This window comes from Equus przewalskii, chromosome 7 (genome assembly GCF_037783145.1).
Source record: "Equus przewalskii isolate Varuska chromosome 7, EquPr2, whole genome shotgun sequence".
In the NCBI taxonomy this organism is placed as follows: Eukaryota; Metazoa; Chordata; class Mammalia; order Perissodactyla; family Equidae; genus Equus; species Equus przewalskii.
The window spans coordinates 82,000,037-82,023,670 of NC_091837.1; the positions used below are offsets into that span (position 1 = coordinate 82,000,037).

Consider the following 23,634-nt stretch of genomic DNA (forward strand, 5'->3'; position numbering starts at 1 on the left):
TAGCTAATTTAAACAACCTTTTCTTAGAAACATATGCTAAAATTATAGAAACATTTTTCAAACTACAAAATGTCTACAATTTTTGGGTCATATTCTTCCCCATTATCTTTCCCCCTCTTTGCTTCCCTTTCAAAACTGCTCCACTTTCAAACTTGTTCTTGCCTTTGCAAACTAAATATGAAGGAAATGATACCCCAACAACTTTTAAATTCTTGCATTGATAACATTAAAGAAAACGTTTTTTATCTACTATACAATCAATTTCAGTTTTTGTTCGCTGTACACCAAATCATTTCATTTAGATACCAGATGTTCATATATATGTAGTTCCTGTTCAAAATTTTCATTTGACTAATCCTTTTTTTTTTTTAAGGAATTCAACTTGGTAAAGGTTGAAGAAATCCACTCTAATTTCCAGACACTTATCTCAGAAATCAACAATTGCAGCAATGCCTACATACTTAAAACAGCCAACAGGGTCTATGCGGAGAAAACTCATCCATTTCTCATTGTAAGTGCAAATGTGTTATTTTAAGTAGATGGGGAAAAGAGAGCCATGTAACACCAGTCAATAAACTCTGTACATTTCTCTAGGGGTCCCAGGGGCAGTCTTAAGGTGGTCAGCACTTCTGGTAAAAATCATTTAGACCACCTTATAAATGTCCAATTGTAAAGGAAACCAATACTGAGTCTCAAACCAGATCTAGTGGTCAGATCTCTATGCCCAGAATAAAGCGGCACACCGTGGCAACAGCCATGAACACACACAGAAATCTGGTTTATATAATCTCTGGGCCAACGTTTGTTTCACAGGAAATGGAGCAAAAGATGTGTAGTAACTAAGGAGGGTAAATCTGAAAAGCAGAGGGCAGGGTTGATCATAGGAGTGTGGCTGGAGACTGTGTACTCAAGAGAAAAGCTGACTTTGGGGTCAGTCAAGTCTTTTCACATCATGACTTTAGAGACTCTAGGAAAGACTCTTAAGATCGAATAATATCAGCTTCTCCCCTTCTCTGATGGAGGAAACCCCACAGTGCAGGCTGTGACTTTGCCCTCAGTTCAGACTCAAAGGCTTCTCAGAGTGGTCCACCCTGGAGCAGACCAAGCATTTGCTCTTCTCACGTTTGCCCACCACACCCTTTGGCACATCTCAGAATAGAGCAGGAGGACCCAGGTGTCCAGTGGGCAAAGAGCAAGGAAACTGGATACGGTAGAGGGATAGCAACAGAAAAAACATGTGATTTCAAGCAGGGCTATCCCTGCCCATATCCAGGGAACTCTGGGGACTTCAGGACCTGGGCTTTGTTAATACAAAAGGCAAAAAAGGAACCAAATGAGGTCTTAAAGTCATTTTTATTGGTAGAAGTCTCATGGTCTTGGGTTTTATTCAGAAGTAAGAGAGATGATTGAGCTGGATGAGCACTTGGAAATAAGAAAGACACAGAGACACAGAAAGATACATCTTTTAAAATGTCCACAGGCCCTGGATGTGCTCAGAGAGGTTGATCAGAACCCATGAGTCAAGATAGCGAACGGTGCCCCGTGAATCTTTAAATTTTCTTTTTACTAGATGATAAATTTGACAGAATTTAAATTTCATAATCTTCATACCACTGCCTGGAAGTTGAACTAACGCACCCCTTTTTACTGCATATAATTCCTTCATGAAGTAAGGAAACTGAAGGAGTACCACAACCATCCTGAGGAATAAATTATGTCCCCAAGGCAGGCATCCTCTTAAGCAGCAAACCCAGTTACAGCCCACTTATGATGACTGCCACGGGGGTAACATCAAAGGGCAGGAAGGAAGAGGCCCAGCTTTTTTCTCAGAATGCCTGAGGAAACCTTTGTCCATGCTTAGAAGTCAGTTTCCATGGCAGCATAGTTTTCCTCAGTGGACTCCATCGGTTCTTGGGTGTTTTAGAGTTCACAGCAGGCAGCTCCAGACCCACAAGCCTCACTTTGGGTCCATCTCTGCTGCAGGAAGAGAGCCAAGTACAACTCCCAATACTTCTTGTCCCTCAGAGTCACTCCTGGGTTCCTAGGGCACTTCCCCTTTTCACGCCAGCCCCATTTCCCGGGAATGAATAAAACAGAAAAACAGAGGATGTGGAAGCTCCAGAACTGTGGGAGGCAGGCCTTCCTTCCACACCTGGAGTTCTGCATGGCTCCTCAAAGTCCAGAAAATTTAAAGAGGGGGGTGTTTAGTTTTTGACCATAACACAGTGAGGAAAGAGAGAAGGGAGCAATGGAGAGAGGAGGTTCAATGGTTCCTCTGCCTAGTTTTTTTGATAATCTAAACAGACTTGATTTCTCTGTTTTGGACAAACTCAACAAAAGGAGGTTTTTCTATATTTTCCAGAAATATTTAGAAGACATGAAAACATACTTTGGTGCAGAGCCACAGTCTGTTAACTTTTTGGAAGCTTCTGGACGAGTCAGAAAGGAGATCAACTCTTGGGTCGAAAGCCAGACTGAGGGTAAGCTTTTACAAAGGTGCCCACAGAGGGCTTTCTCCGAGCATTGTTTCATTGTTTTGAATTCGTGTTATGTGTAAGTTATGTATTTCTTAAGTAGAGCTGTAAATGCATTCTAAATATTCAGAACGTTTCTTTCTATTCACACCCATAATTTTTAGAATCACAGATTTCCCAATAAGCTTCATCTAAAACATGTAAGTCACAACACCCACTTTACCATGTAGATAAGAAAATTATCCTATCCACTAATTCCAAAGAGGAGTCCAGGGGTAAAAAGCAAGTAAATGAAAAAAAGAAATTTGAAAATTGCTGCATGAGTGGTTTTTAAAGAATGATAGCCACTAATTAATAACAAAAATGTGGCAGTAAATGTGCTATATAATCTTAATTTTCAAAATAAGGTCTTGTATTAGTTAGAGGATGGGCTAAGCTGCTGTAACAAAGAGACCCAAACTATAGTGGCTTAATAATAAGGATAGAAGTTTATCTTTCACTCACATAATAGTCAAAAGGTAGATAAGCATCCTATTCCATAAGGCCATCCACAAACCCAAAATTATGAGTCAGCTCTGCCATCCTCAAGACATGGCTTTCACTTCTAAGTCTAAGATGATTCTTGCAAGTGTCAGTTTTATAGTCCACAGGAAATGGGGAAGTGAAAACCTCTTTGCTTTTAAGGGGTTGCCCTGAAAGTTTCACACATCCATTTCACTCATATCTCAAACTTAGTTACATGCACACTATGCTAGGGTGACCAACTTGTCCTGGTTTGCCTGGGTCTTTCCTGGTTTTGGCACCAAAAGTTCTCTCAGTCCCAGGCAAACTGGGATGGTTGGTCACCTGGACTTGCTATAATAAAGGTCTGTAAAGTGTAGTTTTAGCTGGGTAGCCACATGCCCACCTAAAATTTGAGAGTTCTATTTCTAAAAGGAAATAGTGAAAGAATTCTCATAGGTAATTTAGCAGTCTTTTATTATGATCCTTATTTTAGCAATTAGGACTGAAGTTTTAGAGAAATAACACAAAGTTTAAAGCTTTAGAAACAAGATACAAATAGAACTCAGTTTAGTTCTAAAGTCTGAACTCATTTCAATACATCATCAGACTGACTTTTAAATTGATATTTCTATTGATTGTCCATTACATCTCACAAAGAAATACAAAAGGCGTAATTATTAATGAAGATTAATAATTAAGCCCTTGCTTTGCATCAAAGTACATGAAATGTTTCTGAATTCGCCTTTTCTTTCCAATCTCTTCCTCCTCTGCTTTCATTCTTTGTCATCACTTACCTGCATTAATACAATAATCTGCCTCTAATCTTGCTCCCCTCAAATCCAGTCTCCATTTAGGCAACCAAATGACACCTAAAATAAGAATGAGACCAGAAGGACAGATCACTCCTGTACTCAAAACCCATCCATGGTGCCCCATGACCTACAGAATGAATTCGAGCTCCCTAAACTGACACTCCCTGACTCAAAATTGATACTTCAGGAATTCTCACTGGCACAGATCCCTGGATCTCCCTGTGTTACTTCACAACCCTGTGCCTTTGCTTACGCTCTTCCCTGTATCTGAAATACCTGTCCCTGCCCTGTCACTCTCAATCTCTCCACCACCACAGGAGAATTTCTCAGGGCTTCACTCAGCTATAAGTCCCCAGGAAGCTTCTGGCTCCCAGGCTGGGCTGAGGCTTCCTTCCTCTGCTCTCATAGCACTCTGTGGGAACCATTACCTTGACACTTACCACACTGTTATTGATTAACTGCTGATGCCTCTTCCTCCCCTACTGGCCTCAAGGACCCCAAGTGCAATAACGTTGCCTTATTGGAGTTTCAGCTTTGAATCACTCATACACAACAGGCCTGCTCATAGCAGTTATTTAGAACATTAATAGTTATTAGAATGAATTCAGGAAGTTGGCAGCCCTGTATTCTCAGTTCCTTTTTCATTGAACTAGTGACTCAAAAGCCACAGTGAGGCAAGAGTGACCACTATACGTAACCTACTCCTGATTTGCATTCATGCAAAAAGTCAGTTTTTTAGAATCATAAATTAGCTAGCATTTACTGAGTACTTGCATGGATCCACTTTGCAAAAGGACCAAATGTGATTTTACAGGAAAAAGCACAGTGTAATACAGGACACAAACTCAATGTAGTAGAAGTAGAAGTAAAAATAATGCTGGAAATGAGCTAAACCTCAGGTCTCAAATTCCCAGCCCAGAGAACCTTATGTTGTCTGGAAGACAGGTGGGAACCCTATGGATAGGAAGGCCAGGAGCAACTGATCTGCTCTCTTACACCCAGCAAAGCCTTTTGGAACCGAGGAGAGCCACTGTCTGATGCTGTTTAAGCGTGGTTCTTAGGGTCCTTACCATGCTTCCCCAGTGTAGACTGACACACTGAAGGAGCAGGATAAGACCCAACTGTCTAGATTCAGAGCTTTCCAAGAGATCTTCCTGTAATGATTAAATGTGCCAAAAAGCTGCACTGTCCAATGTGGTATAGTCACATGCTCTATCCACATGTGACTACAGATGATTTGAAACATGGCTAATGCGACTGGAATAGAAATTTTATCTTTAGTTCATTTTAATTAGTTTAAATTTAAGCAGTCATATGTGTCTGGTGGCTACCCCATTTGACAGCACGGAAGTTTTGATTTCAATGCCGAACTGAGAGAATAATATTTTAAATTGAGTAGACCTCAGATTACACTTACTATACAGTCAAGATATAGAATGGCCACACTTTGAAAAATCCTCTGTTGTCATACCACTGGTTAAATGAGAAGTCCCCCAAAATAAGCTCACCCTGGGCAAGGTCAGAATCTTTTATTAAGCCTCTGCTTCCTACTTCCCCTGACTTCATTTCTCCAGCTGGCCCTGCTGACTATATTTCTCAGAAGTAGAATCTTCCAGAAAGACAAAGCCGTAATCCTTCTGTATTTTCTTTTACATACTGAACACAATTATTTGGTATTTGAGGGCTATTCAACATCAAATAAAATGAGGAATTAATCAATTATTTAGAAACTTCCACTTTGTCAAGACAGAGTTTCACACATCCTAAAGGAAAAGTTGCCAGAAACTCTTTGGCATGACTAGGTTCTATCTAAACTACCTAAAAGAAGCTTCTTTCCTTAAACTTTGAACCAAATCTTCTTCCAAGTGGCCATGTGGACTACTGGGACAACTGGCGTTCAATCAAATTCTCAATGATAATATCAGTAATAGGTTGCAATTATTTTTTTCTTGTTTGTCTCCCTTTATAGTCTATAATCTCCTTGAAAGTGGAGAATCAGCAATGATTACTGTCTACATGTTTGTAGACCTCAAATCTATCACACATTTGGCACATTGGGCACTCTAGTGTCACGTTAATATGTGCTCAACAGAACTAACCCTGATTTATCTACAAAGAGAATGTTCTTTTGATTACCTATAAGTACCAAGGATGTGAGCAATGAGTGAGCCAGTAGGTGGCACTTTCACACTCAAGAGGAGAGTAAAACATTTTCTTTGGAGTCAAACTTGCTCTGTGTGTTACTTTGAAGGTGTATTTAAGCACATGTTACACACCCTTTGTAATCTAAATTATATTTTAAATGTCCTAACGTGGCTGTGGGTTCAAGAGGCTAGGTTCCTTGAAAGCTTGTGAACCTAGAGATCAATGCAGTAAAACTTAAATCACTGGATCTCAACTTGAGACCAATCTGTGCAAACCACAATCCTCAATATGTTCTATTTGCATATATAACTTTATCAAATGGTAGAGTAATTAAATAAAATGACACAGAGCTTTAAAAAAAAAAAACTTTCGTGCAAAAACCAAAATACAGAATGCCACAGAAGACCTCCCCATGTTGAATCATCAAAGAAATTTTAAATTAAGCTCAATATATTATCTTCAATAAGATAGAAAAACAAGTACTAAAACGTTTCAGAAAGTTTTGACATCAGCATTTAAAACCAAATTTAAATTTAATTTTTAATACCAAAAAGTCAGGGCACAGGAGTGATGTCAGAAACATGGTAGAATGAGCTTTGCCAGTAATCTCTCCCCTCCAACAGACAACAAAATAAACATTCATATGCTAACAGAGGAACAACCAAACACAACACAAAAAAGCATCAGAGAAATCCATGCAGCCATATGATGGAGGGCAGACAGGCTGGAGCCCCCCTTGGGGGAGGTCGAATGGGGTAAGAAAAAACTTCACTCCCTCCCCTAAAGACTGTAATCTGGGACTGTAGGAGGCCTCTGAGAGGGAAGGAACGGGGAAGCGGAAGTTCATCTGCGGGAACAGCAAAGATCCCCTACTGCCCTAGCAGCCTATCTTATCCACGAGATTTTGAATACAAACCTCATGGTAACCACTAAAGAAAAAAGCAGAACAGAGACACAAATTATAAGGAGAAAACAAAGAAACACAACATAAAAAACTACATAGCTCAATTCGTAGACCAAAACACACAGGATGAGAAACAAAGGAAATGCAGGAGAACCAGAATATGAGTGATAAAATGGCAGCATTAAGCCCTCATATATCGATAATCACCCTAAACGTAAATGGATTGAATTCTCCAATAGAAAGACATAGTGGCGAGATGGATTAAAGAACAAGACCTCCAGGAAACACATCTTAGCTCCAATGACAAACACAGCCTCAGAGTGAAGGGATGGAAGACGATACTCCAAGCTAATGGCAAACAAAAGGAAGCAGGTGTCACAACACTTATATCAGACAACGTAGACTTCAAGATAAGATAGCTAAAGAGAGACAAAGAGGGACAATATATAATGATCAAAAGGGCACTTCATCAAGAAGAATAACACTTATAAATATCTATGCACCCAACACAGGAGCACCAAAGTACATAAAGCAACTATTAACAAACTTAAAAGGAGATATTAATAATAAGACAATATAGTAGGGGACTTCAACACTACACTCACATCAATGGATAGATCATCCAGACAAAATCAACAAGGAAATAGTGGAATTAAATGAAAAACTAGACCAGTTGGACTTAATAGACATACACAGAAAACTCCATCCAAAAACAGCAGAATACACATTCTTCTCAAGTGCACATGGAACATTCTCAAGGATAGACCATATGTTGGGAAACAAGGCAAGCCTCAATAAACTTGAGAAGATTGAAATAACAACAGTCAGCTTTTCTGATCACAATGTTATAAAGCCGAAATTAATTACAAGGAAAAAGCTGAGAAAGGGACAAAGATGTGGAGACTAAACAACATGTTATTGAAGAAGAAATGGATCACTGAAGAAATTAAAGGATAAATAAAAAATATCTGGAGACAAATGAAAATGATAACATACCATACCAACTCATATGGGATGCAGCAAAAATCGTATTAAGAGGGAAATTCATCACAATACAGGCTCCACCTTAACAAACAAGAAAATCCCAAATAAGCAATCTCAAAGTACACATAATTGAATTAGAAAAAGAAGAACAAACAAAACCCAAATTCAGCAGAAGGAGAGAAATAATAAAAATCAGAGCAGAAATAAATGCTATTGAAACAAAAAGGGCAATAGAAAGGATCAATGAAACAAAGAGCTGGTTCTTTGAGAAGATAAACAAAATTGACAAACCCCTAGCTAGACTTACACAGAAAAAAAGAGAGAAAGCTCAGCTAAATAAAATTAGAAATGAAAGAGGAGAAATAACAATGGATACCACAGAAATACAATGGATTATGAGAGAATACTACGAAAAACTATACGCCAGTAAAATGGACAATCTAGGGGAAATGGATAAATTCTTAGCACTTACAACCTCCCAAAGCTGAATCAAGAAGAAATGGAGAATCCGAAAAGATCAATCATAAGTAAAGAGATTGAAACAGTAATCAAAAGCATCCCAAAGAATAAAAGCCCAGGACCAGATGACTTCCCTGGGGAATTCTACCAAACTTTCAGAGAGGATTTAATACCTATCCTTCTCAAGCTGTTCCAAAAAATTAGGGAATATGGAATGCTTCCTAACACATTGTATGTGGCGAATATCACTCTGATACCAAAGCCTGACAAGGACAACACAAAAAAGGAAAACTACAGGCCAGTATCTCTGATGAATACGGATGCAAAAACCCTCAACAAAATATTGGCAACCTGAATACAGCAATACATCAAAATGGTCAAATGTCATGACCAAGTGGGATTTATACCAGGGAGACAGGGATGGTTCAACAAATTGAATTGAAGGAATGGTTCTGTAAATCTATCAACATGATATACCACATTAACAAAATGAGGAATAAAATCCACATGATCTTCTCAATTGATGCAGAGAACGTGTTTGACAAGATCCAACAGCCATTTATGAAAAAAACTCTTAACAAAATGGGGATAGAAGGAAATTACCTCAACATAATAAAGGCCATATATGACAAACCCACAGTTTTCATCATACTCAATGGGGAAAAACCGAAAGCCATCCCTCTGAGAACAGGGATAACACAGGGATGCCCTCTACCACCTCTCTTATTCATAGTACTGGAGGTTTTGGTCAGAGCAATTAGGCAAGAGAAAGGAATAAAAGGAATCCAAACAGGGAGTGAAGAAGTGAAACTCTTGCTGTTTGCAGACTACAGGATCTTATATATAGAAAACTCTAAATAATCCACTGGAAAACTATTAGAAATAATTAACAACTACAGTAAAGTGTCAGGGTAAAAAATCAACTTACAAAAATCAGCTGCATTTCTGTACTCTAATAACGAACTTACAGAAAGAGAACTCAGGAATACAATTCCATTTACAATCGCAACAAAAAGAATAAAAAGTACCTAGGAATAAATTTAACTAAGGAGGTAAAGGACTCATACAACGAAAACTATAAGACATTATTGAAAGAGATAATGACATAAAGAGATGGAAAGAGATTCCACACACGTGGCATGGAAGAATAAACATAGTTAAAATGTCCATCCTACTCAAAGCAATCTACAGACTCAATGCAATCCCAATCAGAATCCCAATGACATTCGTCACGGAAATAGAAAAAAGAATCCTAAAATTCACATGGGGCAACCAAAGACCCTGAATTTCTAAAGCAGTACTGAGAAAAAGGAACAAAGCTGGAGGCATCACAATCCCTGACTTCAAAAGGTACTACAAAGCCACAGTGATCAAAACAGCATGGTACTGGTACAAAAACAGACACACAGGTCAATGGACCAAACCTGAAAGCCCATAAATAAAATCATATAGCTACGGGCAGCCAGTCTTCAACAAAGGTGCCAAGAACATACAATGGAGAAAAGATAGTCTCTTCAATAAACAGTGTTGGGAACACTGGACAGCCACATGCAAAAGAATGATAGTAGACCGTTATCTCCTGCCATACACAAAAATGAACTCAAAACAGATCAAAAACTTGAAGACAAGTCCTGAAACCATAAAACTTCTGTAAGATAATCCAGGTATTACACTCTTTGACATCAAACTTAAAAGGATGTTTTCGAGTACAATGTCTTCTCAGACAAGGAAAACAAAAGAAAAATAAACAAGTGGGAATTCATTAGACTAAAAAGCTTCTACAAGGCAAAAGAAACTAAGATCAAAACAAAAAGACAACTCATCAATTGGGAGAAAATATTTGCAAATAATATATCTGATAAGGGGTTAATCTCCATAATACATAAGGAATTCACACAACCGAACAACAAAGAAACAAACAGCCTGATCAAAAAATGGGCAGAGGATATGAACAGACATTTTTCCAAAGAAGATATATAGATGGCCAATAAACACATGAAAAGATGTTCAGCATCACTAAACATCAAGGAAATGAAAATCAAAACTACACTGAGATACCACCTTAAGCTTGTTAAAATGGCTATAATCACTAAGACTAAAAAGAGGAGAGGTTGTGGAGAGGGTGTGGAGAAAAGGGAACCCTCATACACTGCTGGTGGGAATGCAAACTGGTGCAGCCACTATGGAAAACAGTATGGAGATTCCTCAAAAAACTAAAAATAGAACTATCATATGACCCAGTTATCCCACTACTGGGTATCTACCCAAACAACTTGAAATCAACAATCCAAAGTAACATATGCACCCCTATGTTCATTGCAGCACTCTTCACAAAGCCAAGACATGGAAACAATCCAAGTGCTCATTGACTGATGATTGGATAAAGAAGATGTGGTATACAGATACAATGGAATACCAGTCAGCCAGAAAAAAAGACAAAATCATCCCATTTGCAACAACATGGATGGACCTGGAGGGAATTGTGCTAAGCGCAATAAGCCAGACTGAGGGAGACAAACACCAGATGATTTCACTCATGTGGAATTTCATAAACAAACACATGCACAAAGAAAACAGCTCGGTGGTTACCAGGGGAAGGTGGGTGGGCATAAGGAATGAAGCAGAGCACTTACGTGGTGACAGACAAGAAATAATTTACAACTGAAATCTCACAATGATGTAAAGTATTATGAACTCAAATTAAAAAAAGAATTTAAAAACCCAAAAAGTCTCTTTCTTTTTGGGTATTTGTTTTGTTTTGAATAGACATGTCCAAGCCACACCTCAGATCTACTGGAATCTAGAAGTGCTGCCCCCAGAATTTTGAAATAAAGCTCCACAAACGCTTGTGATGTGCCCCTGGGAAGACTGCAGCAGGCAGCCGAGAGGTTGCTGGGGCCCTCGTGCAGGCTCACAGGAGCCCATTTCCTGAACGTGCACATCTCTTCCCAACCTCTCTTTCAGTGATTTCACGCTGGTAGCTGGAAATCACTGTGGGGGGAATATTTACACCAGGGAAATGGGCTACACATCAGCAGCCTCCCTCTCCACATTCCTACCCCGACCCAGAGCCAGTTCACCAGCAACCACTAGAAACGGAAAACCAGAGCTCTGGATTTCATTTAATTTTTGTTTTATTATACTTCTTTTACCTACTATTGTTTTCCATACTTAAACTTTTTTTTTAAATAAAAAGGGAAATCAAAAAGTTAAATGTATCTAATTTTAGTTGTTCTTAACTATTTTAAAAAGTTGTATTACATAAATAAAAATAGCTACTAATTAACAAAAATGTGGTATTAAATGTTCTATATAACCTTAATTTTAAAAATAGGGTCATGTATTAGTTAGAGTATGGGCTAAGCTGCCATAACAAAGAGACCCAAACTACAGTGGCTTAATAAGATAGACGTTTTTGACTTCACCTTAACTTGATTATATCTGCAAAGACCATATTTCCAAATGAGATCACATTCACAGAGACCAGAGTTTGGGACTTCACATGTCTTTTTGGGGGACACAATTCAACCCACAACAGTAGTATTCTCACAAAAGTGCATAACTAAATATTATCTTGAGGAAACATGAGACAAATCTGAACTGAGAATTGAGGGACATTCTATAAAACCTTTTCCAATGTGTCAAGGTTGTGAAAGACAAAAAAAGAATGAGGAAATGTCCTCATTAAAGGTAACTATGAGGAAATAACAACTAAATGCAACTTGAGATCTTGGATTGATTTCTCGTCTGGAAAAAGAACTTTGTTAGAACAATAGATGAAATTTGAATAAGATCTGTTATTAGTATTCTATCAATGCTAACTTCCTGGTTGGGATCAGTGGTGGATATAAGATGTTATCATTTAACAATATTTCATAATCATCACTTTTATAAGTTTGGCGTATCACCAGGATGTAACTATATTATTTGAAACATGTCCTTTTGCTCTTGTAGGAAAAATCCTGAATCTCCTACCTGATGACTCTGTGGATCCTACAACCAAAATGGTTCTAGTGAACGCCCTTTACTTTAAAGGAATCTGGGAACAGCAATTCTTAGTCCAAGACACCACAGAAAAGCCTTTCAGAATAAACAAGGTGGGAACTTTTTAATAATCACTATGGAGTTTTGCATGGAATCGTAAAGGGGATTCTATTTTAATTCACTCTTCTTTCTGAATATATGTTCCTGTAAACCATGGCTCTTACTAAGGCTGAGCTAAAAGGCCCCTGTGCCATCCTACCTGGAAATTCCTCTTTCATTGTTTTTCTCTAAAAATAAGACTATTCATATATATTGGCACTCAGTCCTTGCTACAACTATGGTAGAGTAGGTAAGGTAATTGTTATATTTATTTCCCAGGTGAGAAATACAGCATGGCTAAGTGCCTGGAGCCATGCCTAAGTTAGAAGTCTACCAGAACCACACTCCAAAACTCTTCACTGTTAGTTCTGTTTTCATTCTACTAAACCAATGCTATCTTCTACCAATTTCTTAACCTTCTATAAGTAAAAAAAAAAAATAAAAATTTAAAATCTCACCGCTTCCATTAAGGTTTCTTTCTGTGTTAGGACACAACAAGCTTGTTTTTGTAACGGGAACCCACTACAGCAAAAAGGGAGATTAATATAAAGTGACAGGTATATCTCATAGAATCCAAGGGCTGGAATGTGGCTAGAATCCAAGGTCTTGAGACTTGAGTGGAAACAAGGATTTAAATATTGTCAAGATTCATTCCGTATCGTTTCAACTTTGTTTCTCCCATCGTTCTTCTCCCAGGCTGAAGTCTAACTTTCTCTGCTTCCCAGTCCACAATGGCAGAACGTGGCTGCCCACAACACCTGCTCCATTCTAGAGACCAGTCTGATAGATCTCATTCCAAGTTCTTAGGAAAGGAACTGATTAGCCAAAATTTGTTAAAGTTGTTTAGTTCTGGGGTGGGTCATCTCACACAAACAGTGCTGCTGAGGACCTATTGCTGTAATCACGTGGATGTGTGCAATAGGCAGTGCTCAGATAATCAGCGGAATCCAGGGAAGGGACTGAAGATGTAATCCAATAGGTTAACTAGAAATGAGTTAGATAGTTACCTGGCTTAATATATTCACCAGGAATTTTCAGCTGAAAAGCATTCCAAACTAGTTCTGGTAAAACAGGAATTGTATTATCATTAGCTTATGTAACTAAGAGGAACTAAGAAGCCCAGGAATGGGATCTCTAGAGTCTCAAAACACCATCTCAGTTCTCTCTCTCTCTTTCCCCTCTGGTTGTTGCCCTCCTCTAATACTGAAGATGAAATTGATCCCTATGACCAGGAAACATGGCTGCCCCATATTCAGTCTTCTAGCTTCACAACTCTACTAGATAGGGAAAGTCTTTGCTACTAACCTTAATAGAATGCTCCCAAGTTTAACTCTGGTCGATGCCATTCGTGTGCTTATCCCTGAAACAATCACTGTCTTGTGGAGTATCCCGCATGAACAGACATAGTCATATGGCCACTACGTTAGCAGAAGGGTAGGACTTTGTGATTGACACTTAGCTGCACATAGAATGGATAAATAACATATATCTACAACATCTGAATTGTAGGGTTCTGTTTTTGTTTTACCATTGGCTTTACTAAAAATGGACAATTTTGTAGACCGTTTTTAGATTTACAGCAAAATTGAGAGGAACATACAGAGTCCCCATATACCAGCCCCCCGCCACAAACATACACACACACACAGTTTCCCCTATTATTAACACCTTGCATCAGTGTGGTCCATTTGTTGCAATTAATAAGCCAATATTGATACATTATTATTAACTAAAGTCCATAGTTTGCATTAGGGTTCACTCTTTGTGTTGACGGTTCTATGGGTTTTGACAAATACATGGTGTCATGTATCTACCATTACAGTATTATATAGAACAGTGTCACTGTCCTAAAAACGCCCTGTACTCCACCTATTCATCCCTCTCCCTAAACCCCTGGCAACCACTGATCTTTTTACTGTATGTATAGTTTTGCCTTTTTCAGAATGTCATACTATTGGAACCATATTGTATGTAGCATTTTTGGACTGGCTTCTCCCACTTAGCAGTATGTATTTAAGGTTTCTTCATGTTTTTTTGTGACTTGATAGATATTTCACTTTATTGGTGAGTAATATTCCATTGTATGGATGTAGCAGACTTTTTATCTGTTCACCTTATTGAAGGACATTTTGGTTGCTTCCAGTTTTTGTCAATTATGAGTAAAGCTGCCATAAACATTTGTGTCCAAGATTTTGTGTGGACACAAGTTTTTAACTCATTTTGGTAAATACCCAGGAGCACAGTTGCCAGATCACATGAAAAAACTGTGTTTAGCTTTGGAAGAAACCACTAAACTGTCTTCCAAAGTGGCTTCCATTTTGCATTCCCATTGGCAGGGAATGAGTTCCTTCTGCTTTATATCCTCACCAGTTGATGATGTTGTCAGTGTTGTAGACTTTTAGCCACTCTTTTAGGTGTGTAGTGGTATCCTCATTGTTTTAATTTTCAATTCCCTAAGGACATATGATCGAACATCTTTTCATATGTTGTGTGTCTTCCTTGGGTGAAGTATCAGTTCATATCTTTTGCCTATTTTTAAAATTGGGTTGTTTGTTTTATTATTGTTCAGCTTTAAGAGTTCTTTGTAAATTTTAGATACCAGTCGTTTATCAAATACGTGTTTTTAAAGTATTATCTCTTAGTCTATTGCTTCTCTTTTCATTCTCTAAGTGAATTTCAGTTTTACGATACTAAAATACTTCTCGATTGTTTGCACATGAAACACACCTTACTCAATTTCTGAATCACTGGTATTTATCTAGTGGGCATAAGATTAGATACTCTTTTAAGTGTTTGGTAGAATGTAGCTTGCTATCTTTTATGAAGATTGCCACAATAGCATTAAGAAAGAAATTCTCAAAGCACCTATTGATGATGTTATTCTGTATAATACATATTTCCAGAAACAAGGTCTGAATAACCTTATTCAGCATTTAGCAGAGGATCACCAATTTTGCCAGTGTCCCAGACTACTGGGAACCAATGATGATGAAGAATTAAGCATTTGATGGAACTCCTCCTCAGTAACTTTGCTACTTATTTTTTACAGACTACAAGCAAACCAGTGCAAATGATGTCAATGAAACAAAAACTTCAAGTTTTTCACGTAGAAAACCCACAAGTCATAGGCCTTCAACTCTATTATGAGAACCGCGACCTCAGCCTGCTCATACTACTGCCAGAAGATGTTGGCGGGCTGGCTCAGGTAAACACGTTATCTGTCTGACATGAAGATGCTTCTCCTCCTGAGGAAAAAATAAGGAAATGTTCTCCTTGTTCTTTAATTCCTGTGGAGGAAGGCAACCAACCTACCTTGAGCCCTGGATACTTGACCTTCACAATATTGTTTAAGCTTCACAAAACTCTGTAAAGTTGATATTACTACTCCTCAGAAATGTTAAGCAATCTATAGACACCTCTAGCATGGGGTAGCCACACAAACAGCCATGCAAACAACAGATACAGATATTTTTGTCAGTCCCATGGCTGTCTGGATTAATCAGAACAATCTTTCCGTCAGCCTAAGTTTTTCTTCTCCCTCAGGTAGAACCTACCTACTTGGACATGAAATTCTTAGTCACTTGCATTAATCTAGCTTTAGATATATATTTTAAAATATTAAACTGACTTCTAAAACTTTTTAAAAGCATTTTTATCAAGTAAACAGTCTTAAGGAGAAATAGTCTGTCTCAGTACCATCTTCAAATATTATTCCAGTTGTTAATCAGCCTAGTTTGTATTAAGCCTGACATAACTTTGGTCAGACCATGTTTCTGAGCAATTGGTGTGTGTAAATTGAACACCAGTTTCTTGTGCAATAGGTGGTTTGTCTTCTTTGCACAGTGCTTATTTTTCACATGTGCCAGATTCTTTATACTTATAAGTTCCCATGGCCCTACGAGAGTGTAGAAAAGATTTCCAAATTATGTTAAAAATTTGTGAAACTGGAGAGTATGGTAAAAACAAGACCAAGTGTGGACAGTAAACCATTAGAGTCACATTCTTCCTAAAAGTGTAGGTTCCTGAGCTAAAGAATTGCCACATTATTTTTTTTAAGATGTTTTTTATTTTTTCCTTTTCTCCCCAAAGCCCCCAGGTACATAGTTGTATATTCTTCGTTGTGGCTCCTTCTAGTTGTGGCATGTGGGACGCTGCCTCAGCGTAGTTTGATGAGCAGTGCCATGTCCGCGCCCAGGATTCGAACCAACGAAACACTGGGCCGCCTGCAGCGGAGCGTGGGAACTTAACCACTCAGCCACGGGGCTAGCCCCAGAATTGCCACATTATTAATGTACATCATTTACATTTATGTCATTGACATTAGTACTTCAGTCCAAAATCTCTCAAAGTAGCCAAAGCATGTGCTTTGAATCAAACATGTTATGTAAAAAAAACAAACTCACTTTTTTTTCCTCATACACACTATGCATATGTATATATACATAAATATATATTTATTGTTTTTAAAATTTAAAATATAAAGAGGAGAAAAAGCACCCTCAAAACCACTTTAAAAAAAATCATTACTCTTAAGATTTAGGGATTTTTCTTTCTTTTCTTTTCTTTTTTTTATAGTTTGTAGTTACTAATGTTATATTTTGATTATAGAATATAGACATACTATTTTATCTCAGAATTCTTTTTCAAAGAACTGTCTCCCATGTTATTGAAACTAATGTTTTTTTGTTGTTTTTTTAAATATTTGAATTTTCCTTTTTCTCTCCAAAGCCCCCTGGTACATAGTTGTGTATTTTAGTTGTGGGCCCTTCTAGTTGTGGCATGTGGGATGCTGCCTCAGTGTGGCTTGATGAGTGGTGCCATGTCCATGCCCAGGATCCGAAGCAGTGAAACCCTGGGCTGCTGCAGCAGAGCATGTGAACTTAACCACTTGGGCACGAGGCCAGCCCCAAAACTAATGTTTTTTGTGCTCTGGTATACAACTTGTGGTAGAGTATACGCTTTTGTGTAGACAAGATCTCAATGCTTATTTGTATTGATGTATTCGTGAGTGTAGTCGATGTCTTGCATGTCATTATAGAAGTACTTTGATTTTGAATCATTGTCTAATTCTCCTGTATCCTGAGAACTATTAATCTGTAAAACAAAGATTCTGTCAGTCAACAGTGTGAAGGATCTCATTATAAACAGAAAATTTCCAAATGTGTGTTTCAATACCCTTGGTAATGGGAATAATCAAAATTCATCAGTGTAATCTCTAGAGGTCTCCCTCAACCAATATTTCTCACTCCACGTTGAAATTAATGACTCTTTCTTCCTTGGTTCCAAACCTGCAGCTGGAAAAGGCCATCACCTATGAGAAGCTGAGTGAGTGGACCAGTGCAGACATGATGGAGTTGTATGACGTGCAGCTGCATCTTCCCAAGTTCAAACTGGAAGAGTCTTATGATCTCAAGTCAACCCTGAGCAACATGGGGATGAGTGATGCTTTTAACCCGAGCAAAGCTGATTTCTCAGGAATGTCTATGGACAGAAACCTATTTCTGTCCCAGGTTTTCCACAAGTCTTTTGTGGAAATAAATGAACAGGGTACAGAGGCTGCAGCTGGCACTGCGAGTGAGATGGTTTTGCGAATTAGACTCCCCTCCATTGAATTCAATGCAGACCACCCATTCCTTTTCTTCATCAGGCACAACAAAACCAATAGCATTCTCTTTTATGGGAGATTCTGCTCCCCATAAACCCTACATCTCTCTCCTCAAACAAGAGCATCCTACAGTGTGAAAAATACACCATAACGTGGAAAAACACAGTTATAATAAAAATCAATTTGTAGCCTGGATATTTTTCACATACGAATATTAGCAAAAATATTTTGAAATAATGCATTCTAGTGATCCTATCATATCTGTATAGCTAGTGAGAATGGCAAATTTTATTCTTACCACTTAACATTTTATCTTAATGTGACTTTTATCTATATTTCAGAAATTCTTTCTTCAATTGAATGCCTTACAATTCTTCAACTATCTTGTCACTGCATTTTCATTGTCACTTATATTTCACATGCATCATTTAATGAAGAAAAATCTTTATAAAGGCAATATATTGATAAACAAGAATTTTCTCAAGAATATTATTTTGATGGCTCAAAAATTGCCACTGTAAAATTAAACTCCCCTTTTCTGCTGACTATTCAAAAATACTTATGTTGACCTTAATGGAAAAACTAGTGAAATCCAAATGAAATCTGTAGCTTAGTTAATAGCAATGAACGAATGTTGGCATCATGGTTTTAAAAAATGTACCATAGGAATGTTAGATGTCAGTATTAGGGGAAACTGTGTTAAGAGTATGTGAGAATTCCCTGTATTAGCTTTGCTGCTTTTCTGTGAATCTAAAATTATTCCAAAATAAAAACTTTGTTAAAAATAATTATCATGTGTAAAAGTTGTCATACTAACATCCTTGATTTTAAAAATCTTATAAACTAGAAGAGTAAATCTGATTTATATAAATATGTATTGTTAGTTATAAGAAGATATTCTTAGAAATACTGTATTTCCATAAAATTAGCTGTGTCTTTTTAATTTCTTTTACAAATGCTAATAGACAACTACTTATCGGTAGCCTCATCAGCTGTTATTCTAATTTCAGAGATTAACTGTATCATTCAAAGATGCCTTTTCTATATTCATCAATAAAGTGAAAGACCTGATCTGACGTGAATGATGTACAAATTAGTACAAGAAAATGTGTTTCCTGTATCAACTCTTGGTTTGGTATTATAGAATAAAACAATGATTCTATCCTTTAGCTCCAAAGATAGGCAGTTGTAATACATATGACATTTTATCACATCTTTATGAAACATTTTGCCCCTACCCATAACATCTCAAATTAAGTAGCAATGAAAGAAATCCCTTGTGTCTGTGTTCTGGTGAATTAAAAGTCCTTAAATGTTATGGATCATTGTGGACTCAAAAGAAAAGTGGCAACAAGTGAACCAGAAATATGGAAACCACCCCAGAATAAAAGAATGCCAGTGTAACACTCTCAGAGGCTGACAATCAAAAAATAGTAAACATCACATGCTTCAAACAAATAATAAGAAAGGAAAAAAGGTGATACTAGAAACTTTGATTAGTAAGATTCATTCAGGCAGTCAGTCATTAAAAAGTGTTTACTGGGCACCTACACGGACTTAGTTGATATTCAGGCCATGGAGACTATACTTCCAAACAAACCCAGAGCCTGATCTCCTGGTCTCCTAGAATCACGGAGCTTACAAACCAGTGGGACAAATGGACTCAAAAGTGGAAGTTAGTACAAAGAATGATTACAAAATAAATAGCAGTCATCTGGGAGACAGGTGTCTGTGTGTATGTGTCTATCAGGCTTTTCGATACAGAGGCTTTAAATAGGGAACTTTGGTGATGTTACATGTGTGCAAGTGTACGTAACCTGTCTTTTTAGAAGGATCACAGACATTAGGACAATAGACAATAATCCTGGTCTATTAACCTCCTTTGTTTCCAGGGAAAATAAAGCTATTTTAGGGTAGTGTAGGAAAGAGGTCTCAGTTCCTGTAGGGGATTTTTGTTTGGGACTCTCCTTACAGATACTATGATTCCATTTATGTAAAATATAGAAGTTCCCAGTGATGGGGTTCAGGGCAGGCCACCCCCAAATATGCCACTTTGGTATATTGATTATTTTGAATTGAAGTTATTTAAGAAACAGCTGATGCAAGAAGGATACTCTGACCCTCCCCTGTTCCCCTTGAAAGTAGGAAATAAATCTCTCATGTGAAAGGTACCCTCCCTACTCCAGGTGGTAGAGAGAGATTCTTATCATCAGAGAGAGAGAATTCAGGGCTGAGAAGGCTGTATAAACAACCTTTCTTGATTTCTTCACTAATTAGCACCCAAGCCTGAGTTTCTTTGCCTTGTCAGTTCTTCACAAATTTATTGTTTCTTTGTCTAAGTGGTATAAAAGCTTCCTGCTTTGGTCACTTCTTTGGGTCTCATATTCTTATGGGGTCCTGTACATACATAATTAAATTTGTTTTTCCCCTGTTAATCTGTCTTACGTTAATTTGATTATCAGACCAGCCAAAGAACCTAGGAGGGTAGAAGGGAAACTTTTTCTCCCCAACACCACATATACATATTTTAATGTACCTAAAGGTGTCTGGTGAAGAAAGAAGAGTATTACACTCCTTACTTTCTATAATTCTGCATTGATTGATTTTATTACTAGCAGTAGAAATATGTATTGCTTTTACAACATTACTATAATAAAGTGTACTCTGGCCTGAGCGTGAAGCAGAAGGGGAGAGATGCATTTGCAGTATTAAAAACAGAATGGAATAAATAAATAAATACATAGAATGGAATAAACCTTTAATCCTGCTCTGCCATCTCCCCCATGGCGTTGCCTTGGTGGCCCTCTTGGTGTGACGGAGCCTGCTCCATCCACCTCCAGGGTGAGGGAGGCAGGGTTGGCTTCTCCAGCTGTCTCTGGCCCACTCCCAGGACACCAAGCAATGCCAGCTTCCATCCATCCTTCCACCTTCATTTCCCGATAGACTGGCTATTTCAGGACCATGATCTCAGCTTCCTTGCCATCCATGTCTCCACCATCATCCATCCACACATCTACAATCTTCAGTGTCTTCCTAGATAACAACCCTAGCCCCTAACCCATCTGATCACACATCTACTCAATTTTTAGGACATTACAGCTGCTCAACTATGACTACTCATTCCATTGCCTCCCATGGACCTTGTCATCTCCCCAAACTGCTCAACTCCTTCTTTAAAATTTTCTCCCCACCTTTTTGCTGTTACTGTTGTTGTTGTTAATAACCATCTTCCCTGATTCTTTTTATGCATCTCTGGTCACTCCAGGTTCCTTTTCTCTGGCTCTTTTTTTTTTTCTCTGTTCATCCTTTATATATTGGCATCCTTAGAGCTCCTTTATCCTTCTCATACTCCCAGGAAAATCTCACCACACCCATGACTTCAGCTATATCCATTTGCTGAGGACTCCCAAGTTAGTATTTACTGCCTAGACCTCTCTCCTGGGCCTTCCATGTAACCTCAACCTTACGTGGCAACATGAAATTCATTTTCTCCTCCAAATTCATTCAGTTCCCTCTTTTTATAATCTTTCTTATTGTCACCACCATTCACTGGTTTGTCCAGTCAGTAATCTGGGTATCATGCTAGACTCCTCCTTCCTTAGGCACTCACCCAACGATCCCAAACACGGCCTAGCCTCCTTCTAAACTGCTCTTCCAGGCATGCCCTCCTATCCGCATTGTCACTGCCCTGGTTCACCTCTTGGTGTCTTTTATCTGAGGTACTACAGCACTGGTCTCCAACCTTCTGTCTCATTCACATCCCATTTGTCCACATTGCTGCAGAGCAATCTTTCCAATACATAATTCTAATCATGTGAACACCAGCTCAGAATTCTTCAAAGGCACTCTAATACCTATAAGATAAAATAAAAATGTTTGGATTTGCAATCAGAATATGCAACCATGCACTGGGGCTTTGGGGAGAAAACAAACAAAAGTGGAAGATTGGCAGAGATGTTAGCTCAGGGTGAATCTTCCTCAGCAAAAAAGAAAAAAAAACCTAACCCATATGACCCAGCAATAGTGCTCCTTGGTATTGACCCAAAGGAGTTGAAAACTTATGTCCACATCAAAACATGCACATGGATGTTTACTGCAGTTTTATTCATAATTGCCAAATCTTGAAGCAATCAAGATGTCCTTCAGTAGGTGAATGGATAAACTGTGGTACTTCCAGACAGTAGAATATCATTCAATGCTGAAAAGAAATGAGCTACCAAGCCATGAAAAGACCCGGAGGAAACGTAAATGCATATTATTAAGAGAAAGAAGACAATCTGAAAAAGGTACATATTGTATGATTCTAACTATCTGACATTCTGCCAAAGGCAAAAGTATAGAGACAATAAAAAGATCAGCAGATGCCAGGGGTGGTGGGAGTGGACAGGAATGAATAGACGACAGAACACAGAGGATTTTTAGGGCAATGAAAATGCTCTGTGTGATACTATAGTGATGGATACATGTCATTATACATTTGTCCAAAATCACAGAATGTACAACACCAAGAGTGAACCCTAATGGTTACTAAGGACTTTGGGTGATAAGGATGTGTGGGTGTAGGTTCATTATTTATAACAACTATACCACTCTGGTGGGGGATGTTGGTAATGGGGGAGGCTGTGCCTGTCTGGGGCAGAAGGCATATGTGAAATCTCTGCACTTTCCTCTCAATTTTGCTATGAACCTAAAAATGCTCTTAAAAAATAAAGTCTAAAGAAAAAATCTTTGTAATTAAAACTACGTGACCAATGGAACCGAAAACAAAATCCAGAAACATAGCCAAGTATATATAGCTCTTTGGTATGTAATAAAGTTAGCAGCTCAAATCATTAGTGAAAAGATGGAGTTTTTAAATACATTTAAACTGGAATAAACACAGTTTAGAACTAGTGGAAAGCCATTTTAAAAAGCGTTAATATTGGACCCATATTTCTCATAGAGTAGGATAAACTCCAAATGGATCAGCAATCTAAATTTTCACAACTGAAGCCATATACATACTGGAAGCAAACACTGGTGACCTCTATGCACTGCGGAAAGCCTTTCCAACTACGACTCAAACTTTAAAAGCAACAAATGAAAATATCCTTAATTTGACTATATAAAAAATGTGTGTGCCAAAATCGCCAGAAGCAAAAATAAAGTCAAAAACAAATGACAAATCAGGAGAAAATATCTGCAACTTAAACCACAGACGAAGGCGGGCCGAACCCGCCTGCGCCCCCCGCGGCCCCCAACCCAGCATATATTTGAGGCTCCGGGCTGCTCCGGGCTCCGTTCTTACCACCGCTCGGAACCCCTGGCAGCGGCGCCGGGAATTTGGGGTCTATGTCTGGCTTTGGTGGCTGCGCCCACACGCTGGGATCCGGTTACCTGCTGTATCGCTTGGAAAAGCGCGAGAGCCTGAGAAAACAACCCCAGGCGCAGCGCGCAGTGCGCCCTCTACGGGCTCCGCGTGTGTCCCGGGGTTCCCTCTCCTTCACTCTCTCGCGGGGCGGGGGCTCTGGATCCCCCAGCTCTCCACGGGCATGGGCGTGGCCGCTCCTGGCCGCGCCCCTGCGGCTCCGGGTGGGGACCGCGGGCGCCAGGCGGAGGATGAGCATCAGGGCGGGGATCCCCTAGGGAACCGGGCAGCGGGCGCGGGCTGCCGACCCCAGTGGG

At 38.7% G+C, this 23,634-nt stretch overlaps 1 protein-coding gene and 1 long non-coding RNA gene across 3 annotated transcripts in view; one reads left to right on the top strand and one right to left on the bottom strand.

The window, feature by feature from the left end:
• The window catches only part of SERPINB10 (serpin family B member 10), a 26,583-nt gene extending 7,542 nt beyond the window's left edge, over window positions 1–19,041 (top strand). The window contains exons 4-8 of the mRNA XM_070627836.1: window positions 374–511; window positions 2,363–2,480; window positions 12,237–12,379; window positions 15,415–15,570; window positions 17,660–19,041. Of these exons, the coding sequence (XP_070483937.1) occupies window positions 374–511; window positions 2,363–2,480; window positions 12,237–12,379; window positions 15,415–15,570; window positions 17,660–18,064 (960 nt within the window). The 3' untranslated portion in view covers window positions 18,065–19,041. The remainder of the gene's footprint in view (window positions 1–373; window positions 512–2,362; window positions 2,481–12,236; window positions 12,380–15,414; window positions 15,571–17,659) is intronic.
• LOC103553010 (uncharacterized) overlaps window positions 1–23,436 on the bottom strand; it is a 92,304-nt gene extending 68,868 nt beyond the window's left edge. Inside the window, exons 1-2 of one of the 2 annotated variants that reach the window (XR_011542084.1) lie at window positions 23,258–23,426; window positions 3,773–3,847 (exon numbers count right to left, since the gene is read on the bottom strand). This is a non-coding gene — a long non-coding RNA (uncharacterized lncRNA). Of the gene's footprint in view, window positions 1–3,772; window positions 3,848–23,257 lie in introns of both variants that reach the window. The other variant, XR_545370.2, reaches the window with a different exon arrangement.
• Between the last annotated feature and the right edge of the window lie 198 nt (window positions 23,437–23,634).